This window comes from Canis aureus, chromosome 11, assembly GCF_053574225.1.
Source record: "Canis aureus isolate CA01 chromosome 11, VMU_Caureus_v.1.0, whole genome shotgun sequence".
NCBI classification, from domain to species: domain Eukaryota; kingdom Metazoa; phylum Chordata; class Mammalia; order Carnivora; family Canidae; genus Canis; species Canis aureus.
Window position 1 is genome coordinate 19459029 of NC_135621.1, and position 8472 is coordinate 19467500.

General features: G+C 63.8%; 1 protein-coding gene across 7 annotated transcripts; it reads left to right on the forward strand.

The window, feature by feature from the left end:
- The first annotated feature begins 54 nt into the window (after nt 1-54).
- On the forward strand, nt 55-7557 carry CPT1B (carnitine palmitoyltransferase 1B). Of its 7 annotated transcripts, none has more exons than XM_077913924.1 (19): nt 55-277; nt 558-717; nt 1063-1202; nt 1494-1755; nt 1879-1980; nt 2167-2304; nt 2390-2467; nt 3223-3330; nt 3402-3624; nt 4052-4247; nt 4535-4720; nt 4799-4904; nt 4988-5104; nt 5376-5540; nt 5609-5743; nt 5831-5983; nt 6463-6576; nt 6993-7085; nt 7205-7557. In XM_077913924.1, the coding sequence occupies exons 2-19, from the start codon at nt 577-579 to the stop codon at nt 7286-7288; spliced, it is 2541 nt and encodes an 846-aa protein (XP_077770050.1). In that variant the 5' UTR covers nt 55-277; nt 558-576; the 3' UTR covers nt 7289-7557. The 7 variants fall into 7 exon arrangements, with proteins under 7 accessions (XP_077770050.1, XP_077770051.1, XP_077770054.1 ...); XM_077913925.1 differs by having other exon boundaries at nt 1494-1737; XM_077913928.1 differs by having other exon boundaries at nt 59-277; nt 3402-3486.
- The last annotated feature ends 915 nt before the right edge of the window (nt 7558-8472 follow it).

Genomic DNA, 8472 nt, shown 5'->3' on the forward strand with positions numbered 1-8472 from the left:
TTAGCTCTAATGCTCCCATCCTCACGTGAGCCCCGGGGGCCCCCCCGCCCCAGGTTCTCGGACCTCCGAGCCACGCCAGCGTGCAGAGCCCGCCCCCACCCCGGTTCCCACCACACAGAGGAGGGGATTCTGGTCGCCGCCCCACATCTGTTTGCTCGACCCAAATTTGGGAGTGGGTGTCAGGTTCCCGGCAGGGGCGGGGCGGCCAGGCCTGAAGGACGTGGGGACACGGGCCAGACCGACTGGCCCCCCGCGCGGACGGAAGCGAACCCCAGCCGTGAGTGGCACGGGGCCCCTCGCGCGGTCGGGGCCCCCACCTCGCTGCGGCTCCAGGGCTCCCGGCCCCTGCTCCCCCTGGCCCCCTGCCCCTCCAGCGGGGCCCCCGGATCCGATCGCGGCGCGAGGGTCCAGCAGCCGTTGGGCAGGGGGCGGGGCCCCGAGCGGGGGCGGGGCGGGCGGGGGCACCGGGGGTGCGAGGGTGGGGGCACCGGGGGCGCCCCCCCCACCGGGGGGCGCGGAGGCGGGGCCGGCCTCAGCCCGCCCGCACACCCCCCCAGGTGAGGGCCAACCTCCAGGATGGCGGAAGCGCACCAGGCCGTGGCCTTCCAGTTCACCGTGACCCCAGACGGGGTGGACTTCCGGCTCAGTCGGGAGGCCCTGAAGCACATCTACCTGTCCGGGATCAACTCCTGGAAGAAACGCCTGATTCGCATCAAGGTGGGCGCAGGTGGTTCTGGCAGGTGCGAACAGTCTCCCCGGAGGCGAGGCCAGATGTCGGCGGCTGCCCCCCCCCCCCCCCCGCCCACCGAGGCTGGAAGCTGGCCGTCATGCTGGGTGATAGGCTCCAGCAGTGCAGAAGCCCCAGGGGTGCTCAGGTGTGCAGGGCAGACAGGGCGCAAGGAATAGCAGCCCCCTGGTGAGTAAGAGGTGCTGCAGGTAGGGGAGCGTGGAGGAGGAAGAGCACAGCAGGTGAGGGAGGGAGGAGGCCCCGCAAGACCCGGAGCTCGGCTGCCTCCTCCTCACGGCCTTTCTCGCTGCAAGCTGCCTGTGTCTGCCCCGCAGAATGGCATCCTCAGGGGCGTGTACCCTGGCAGCCCCACCAGCTGGCTGGTCATTGTCATGGCGACGGTGGGCTCTTCCTACTGCAAGGTGGACATCTCCATGGGGCTGGTGTGCTGCATCCAGAGATGCCTCCCTGAGGGGTGAGAAGCAGGGCTCCCGGGGAGGGCGGGGCAGGCTCCTGAGCAGGGCACAAACCAGTAGTAGCCCCTGGAGGTCCTAGGGGCAGCCCTCCCGGGGGGCCACTCTCATCTGAGTCCTACTTTCTAAGTTTGAATGTAAGGCCCTCGGACATGAGGGTGCCCAGGAGTGCTCTTCATCAACGCCTCCCCCAACGCGATCCACCACGGTCAGAAGTGCAGAGTCAGACTCCCCCCCCCCCCCCCAGCCTGACCTCAAGTGGACCCCCTGCAGCCCTCTCCCTTCCCCGGCAGATGTGGCCCCTACCGGACCCCACAGACCCGGGCACTTCTCAGCATGGCCATTTTCTCCACTGGGGTCTGGATGATGGGCATCTTCTTCTTCCGCCAAACCCTGAAACTGCTTCTTTCCTACCACGGTTGGATGTTCGAGATGCATGGCCAGACCAGCCACTTCACCAAAGTCTGGGCTGTGAGCAGGAGCCGGTGGAGGGGTTCAGGCATCTGGTTTGAGACTCTGGGGACCTCATTTGGGGTTGTAAGCTGGGAGAGGCAGGTGGGGCACTGGCACCTGGTGCATGGGTTTGTCCTGGTTCTGAGGGTTGGGGGCCCAGCTCCTCAAATGTGGCTGTTTCTGTTATTTCCCCTGGTTCTCACCAGAAACATTCTGTGTGCCCAGATCTGTGTCCGCCTGCTGTCCAGCCGGAGGCCCATGCTCTACAGCTTCCAGACATCCCTGCCCAAGCTTCCTGTGCCCAGCGTGCCGGCCACAGTTCAGCGGGTGAGGGTTCGGGTCAGACATCCCAGTGGGGCAGGCTAAGCTGGACTGCAAGGACTTCTCCAAACATCAGGGACCATCCCCTGCAAAGAGCGGGGTTGAGAGCCATGGGGCCAGGTTGGCAGGGGGGCAGGACAGAGGCGGTCATTGCTGTTTGGCCCCCACGCTGACAATGACTTGGCTGGACAGTACTTGGAGTCTGTGCGGCCCTTGCTGGATGATGAGGAATACTACCGAATGGAGGTCCTGGCCAAGGAATTCCAGGATAAGACCGCCCCCCGGCTGCAGAAGTACCTGGTCCTCAAGTCATGGTGGGCAACCAACTATGTGAGTCTCCTCTTGGGCTTACCTCACCCTCCTATGTGTGTGTGGGGGGGGTCCCCTGCCTCTGACCCCTCCCTTCCTTCCGCAGGTGAGTGACTGGTGGGAAGAGTATGTGTACCTGCGCAGCAGGGCGCCTCTCGTGGTGAACAGCAACTACTATGTCATGGTGCGAGCGGGCCCGGGGGGGAGGGGAGGTTGGGGGAGATCCTGGAAGAACAGTCAGGGCAGCCGGGCTCCTGAGGACCCACAGCCTGACACTGTCACTCTCCGAGTCCCCCGGGCTCACTGCCTGGCCCAGCCCAGGAACTGGCCCTTCCCGCCATGGCTCTGTTGCTGGCATCCCAGCCGCAGGTTCCCAACCATCCTGACGCCACCACCAGGGAGCTTCTCCCTTCGTGCCTTCCCTTTGTGTCACTATGTGAACCCAGAGCTGCTTCTCTCAGAGCTCAGCCCCTTGCCCCGCGACCAGCTCTTCTCCGGCTCCCAGCACCTGAGGTGCCCAGTCAGCCAGGTGTCCCCACAGCCCAGCCACGGGGCTCCACAGCGTGCCTCTCCTTTCCCGCGGTCTCCCGCTGTCCAGAGCTGTTCCGAGTCACGTGCCCATGTCCCCTCCCCCACAAAGCTGCCCCCCCCCGCCCCACGACGTACATACAACTTGCCTGCAATAGGTTTTAAACTATTTCTCAATGCAAAATAAAACATGAACAAAGTAGGTCATGAAAAAGCTCAAAAGATTCCAGCTGAGCTGAGGGGCGATGTGCTGGGTCACAGGTTCATCTGTGGCAGCACATGCTGAACACAGGTGCAGGGTGGCCTGGGGAAGGGAGTCAGGAGCCCCGGGGCCTCAGGCAGGGAGACCCAGGCAATAGCAGCCCAGAGAGATCATGGCACGGCACCTGAGGCTCTGCTCTGTCTCCGCAGGACTTCGTGCTCATCAAGAATACAAACATCCAGGCAGCCCGCCTGGGCAACGTCGTGCACGCTATGATCATGTACCGCCGTAAACTGGACCGCGAGGAGATCAAGCCTGTGAGTTGTGTGAGGCGGGCGGCGCAGCCAGGAGAGACGGCCGCATCTGAGCTGCGCTGGCCTCCCCCCAGGTGATGGCCCTGGGCATTGTGCCCATGTGTTCCTACCAGATGGAGAGGATGTTCAACACGACCCGGATCCCGGGCAAGGAGACAGGTACTGGGCCACAGCCAGGTGTCCGTGCTCGTGCTCGTGCTGTGCTGGGGCCGTCAGGACCGAGTCCCCCCACCCTCCCAGCTCGGGGCCTGCATGCTAGGTGCCCTCCAATCTGCTCGTCATCACCAAATGTCACAGGTATCTCAGGGTCAAGTAACTGTGACAAATGCTTGGTTTGTGAGCCGTCCCAGACACCACGTGTCCGCAGGCCTGATGCCAGTGCTGGGACCCTGCGAGCCAGGCAGGTGGCCTGGGTAAGGAGAGCAGGAGGGGTGGAGCTGCAGAGCAGGAGGGGCTGTGTGCTGCGGGCCCAGCTCCCGACACTGGGACAGTGTGTGTAATTTCCTAGAGCTTCAGCTTCCTCTTCTGTGAAGTGTTTCCTAGGACTGTTGGCATTGCACAAGAGGTACGGGAGCCCGGCACGGGGCCTGGCTCGATGGCGGCACCGCCACAGCCCCGCACAGGGGAAGTCCAGGTGGAGGCCTGCAGCACAGGGTGGTGCGGGAGCAGGGAGGTGTGCCCGGCCCAGGCCTCAGCCCCTGCCCCCTGCCGGCTTCTGCCCCAGACCTGCTGCAGCACCTGTCGGACAGCAGGCACGTGGCTGTCTACCACAAGGGCCGCTTCTTCAAGCTGTGGCTGTATGAGGGCTCCCAGCTGCTCAAGCCCTGCGACCTGGAGCTGCAGTTCCAGAGGATCCTGGACGACCCATCCCCGCCCCAGCCCGGGGAGGAGAAGCTAGCAGCGCTCACGGCCGGGGGAAGGTACCAGCACCCCACGGGGACAAGGGCCCACGCGCAGGGCACCCAGAACCTGGGCCCAGTGGCCTGGCAAGGGGCATGCCCACCGGCAGGGCGCCCCCTGTCTGGGGTAGGACCCTCTGTAGCCGAGGGCACTGGTGGCCATGGCGGCGTCTAGCCACGTCTGACTGGGTGGAGGTGGAGCAAGTGGGGCAGGGATTCCTCCCGGACGGTCCTGCCAGGTCCGGGGTGGGGGGGGGTCCTCCACCGCCCACAGGGACCCCACTGCCCTCCCTGCCCTTGTGCCCCAGACTGGAGTGGGCACAGGCGCGCCAGGCCTTCTTCAGCTCCGGCAAGAACAAGGCTGCTCTGGATGCCATCGAGCGAGCTGCCTTCTTTGTGGCCCTGGACGAGGAGTCTCACCACTACGACCCCGAGGATGAGGCCAGCCTCAGCCTGTACGGCAAGGCCCTGCTGCACGGCAACTGCTACAACAGGTGTGACACCCTGGCCGTGGCCCTCCACCGGCCTCCCCATTCCGCGCCCGCCTGCATCTCCCGCTTCCCCTCCTGCAGGTGGTTCGACAAGTCTTTCACGGTCATCGCCTTCAAGAACGGCCAGCTGGGCCTCAACACAGAACACGCGTGGGCAGACGCCCCCATCATAGGGCACCTCTGGGAGGTGATGGGCCAGGGAGGGGTCCTGTGGGGCCGGCTGGGTGTGGGGCACGAGGCTGGCTCCTCAGCCTCCCCTTCTCCCTGCAGTTTGTCCTGGGTACTGAGACCTTTCACCTCGGCTACACGGAGACTGGGCACTGCCAGGGCAAAGCTAACCCCGCGCTGGCCGCTCCCCAGCGGCTGCAGTGGGACATCCCTGAGCAGGTGTGTGGCCAAGAAGGGACAGGGATGGGGGGCACTCTCAGGGGGAAGGGACAGAGCTTGTCAGAGTCCAGGGAGGTCCTGGGACCCTCTGGTGGCCAGTGAGCGACCTGGGCGTGACCCTGGCCCATGGAGCATCTGCCGGCCTCCCGGCCCAGGCCCCTCAGGGGGTCTCCCGTGTTTGTGGATGTGTCGTCCCCTCCAGGCCTCCCCCTGACCCTGCAGCCCCGCGTGCCGAGCTCTGCCCCCAGCTGACCTCTCCCTCTGCTGGCAGTGCCGAGCGGTCATCGAGAGCTCCTGCCAGGTGGCCACGGCACTAGCCGACGACGTGGAGCTGTACTGCTTCCAGTTCCTGCCGTTCGGCAAAGGCCTCATCAAGAAGTGTCGCACTAGCCCGGACGCCTTTGTGCAGATTGCCCTGCAACTTGCCCACTTCCGGGTAGGGGCCGGGCCGCGGGGGCAGGGGGTGCAGCCTCAGCAGCCGCACTCACCCCCTGCACCCCCCAGGACAGGGGCAAGTTCTGTCTCACCTACGAGGCCTCCATGACCAGGATGTTCCGGGAGGGACGGACCGAGACCGTGCGCTCCTGCACCAGCGAGTCCACAGCCTTCGTGCAGGCCATGGCAGAGGGGTCCCGCATGGTGAGCGCCCGGCTCCGCCGCCAGCCGCTTAGGGGCCAGGCCACTCCTCACCGCCCCACCCCTCACCGCCTCACCTCTGCCCCCCAGAAAGCTGACCTCCGAGACCTCTTCCGGAAGGCTTCCAAGAAACACCAGAATATGTACCGCCTGGCGATGACAGGGGCTGGCATAGACAGGCACCTCTTCTGCCTCTACGTGGTCTCCAAGTACCTGGGGGTCAGCTCCCCTTTCCTGGCTGAGGTCAGCATGGTTGGTGGCGGTGTCCCCTGTCCCCTGCCCTGCAGCTGCCCTCCCCGTGGCCCGTCCAGGCCTGGGGGCCTGGTTCTGAGCAGCAGTCTCCCCTTGTGGAGCTGCCGTTCTCATGAGCGTGGACAGACAGACACGTGGCTATCGGGTGCTGACAGCACTCGGAGGGGAGGCAGAGAGGGGAGGCAGAGGGTTGGGGTGAAGGGGTCCTCCAGTGTCCACACACTGGGGCAGGGGCACAGCAGCCCCAGGGGAGGGAGCAGAGCCCAGGGAGAGACAGGCTGGTAGGACGGGCCGAGGGGACCGTCAGGTCACAGGGGCCTTGGGGGTTCTACGCAGCTGCGTCACCCTGAGAACAGACGGGGAGTCTGCGCACCCGCTCAGGCTGTTGTGCAGGCACCACCTGCTGACAGGGACGTGCCAAGCGCAAGGCAGTTCACACAGGTGTGTCTGCGGTGGCCTCTCTGTTGCAGGTGCTCTCGGAGCCCTGGCGCCTCTCCACCAGCCAGATTGCTCAATTCCAGATCCGCATGTTCGACCCAGACAAGTACCCCAAACACCTGGGCGCCGGTGGTGGCTTTGGCCCTGTAAGTGCTCTTGGAAGGGCACAGGGGAGCAGGACTGGGCCCCAGCATCTCAGGGGGAGGAGGGCCCTGAAGTCAGGCAAGGACAGTGGGCAGCTATTACCCGGGCACAGGCTGCAGCCGCCCACACGACACCCCGCGGCAGCACAACCGACCGGGCCCAGGACTGGTCGCTGCCCTCACGGTGCAGAGCCCGGGTCCCCCACCGTACGCCAGGGCTGGAGACACTCGGGGAGAGGCAGCGATCTCAGGCCTCCTGGGACAAACACTGCCCTGGATCCCGGTAGCACCTGTAGCTGCAGGGGCAGAGCTCCTCCCAGCAGTGCCCCTGACCTCAGGAATGAACCCCTTCCCGGGAATCTGGGGACAGCAAGCCCTGCAAGGCTCGTTTCCTTCTCTACCATCTGTGCTGTTCTCAGGTGGCAGACGATGGCTACGGGGTTTCCTACATGATCGCGGGCGAGAACACCATCTTCTTCCACATCTCCAGCAAGTTCTCAAGCTCAGAGACGGTGAGTCTCTCCTGCCCCTGCTCAGGCGGAGGAGGAGGTGCCCCCCAGAGCCCTGGGTTGCAGGGACAGAGAGACAGGGGCTCCCTACCAGGGTTGGTCTGAGCTCTTGGCTCCCGCAGAACGCCCAGCGCTTTGGAAACCACATCCGCCAAGCTCTGCTGGACATCGCTGATCTTTTCCAAGGTCCCAAGGCTGACAGCTGAGGGCTGGAGACAGGCCAGCTGCCCTGTCATCCCTGCACTGTGGAGGAGGGGGCCCATGGTTGGCTCGAGGCACAGGGGTGGCCATGCACGGGTGCCCAGGCTCTAAGGACACCTCCGGCAGCAGGCCCTCCCCAGGCAGATGCTGCTCCCTGAGGGCCCAGGCAGTGGAAGTGGGGTTTAGCACGGGGGCGGGGGGTGGTGGTGGTGGTAGAAATTCTGGTTTTCTTTTTCTTGCTAATAAAGATACTAATAAAGATAAATCTCTGTAATTCTCTCCTGGCATTTGGGTACCTTTGTTTGGGAACTAGGGGCCCCTCCGCTGCCAGAGCTCAGGCCAGAGAAGTAGCAGAGGGAGGAGACGGGGCTGGGAGACCAAGAGGCTTGTGACCTACTTTGAAAGGCACGTCTCTCCTGAGGTCAGCACTGCCCACACCCACTTGGAATAAATCTTGCTTCAGAACCTTCACCTGTTCCCCGGGGCCACTCGTGATCTGCCAGAGAGTGGGGCCCAGCTGCCTCGTCCACGAACACCTCTGGGCTGGAACACCGCCCTGTGGCGGCCCACGGCCTCCTCCTGGCTGTAGGGAAGCTGCAGTGCAGGCCTGCGGCCAGCACGCCACGTGGCCTTGCTGTGAGATGGCAACACATGCTCTTTCCCTCACGTTGGCTTTTTATAGTAGAATAACATTAAAAGTAAATATCTTTTATAGAAGTAGAAGTAGGTGCTTCATCAGTGTCGTGGCCTGCGAGAATGCTCACCCAGCCCCGGGAGAGCAGTGAGCAGAGTCTCCCAAAAAACTGGCTTTTAATTAATGTTGAAATCCAACGTTGTTTTTTTTGTTTTTTGTTTTTTTGTTTTTTTAATTGGATTGTTCTTGGTTCAAATAAGAGGAGAAACCAAAATGTTAAACCAAGGTGACCACCCATCAAGCCTCCAAATAAGCTTCTTGTCCCCGCCGGGTTTCCAGATCTGTACTCGTGAAGGCCACAGCCAGAACACACAAATCCTGACACCTTCACGGCTTCACCCAATAGAGGCTCTGCTCCACACCACTCTTGAAAGGCCGGCTGGCGGAAGCCCAGGCCTCCCTCCTCGATAGGTCCAGGTCGTCTTGGACACCAGCATCAGCAGGGCCCCGGGGGATGGGCTCACACACCTCTCCTGCTGTGCAGGGCGCCCCGGG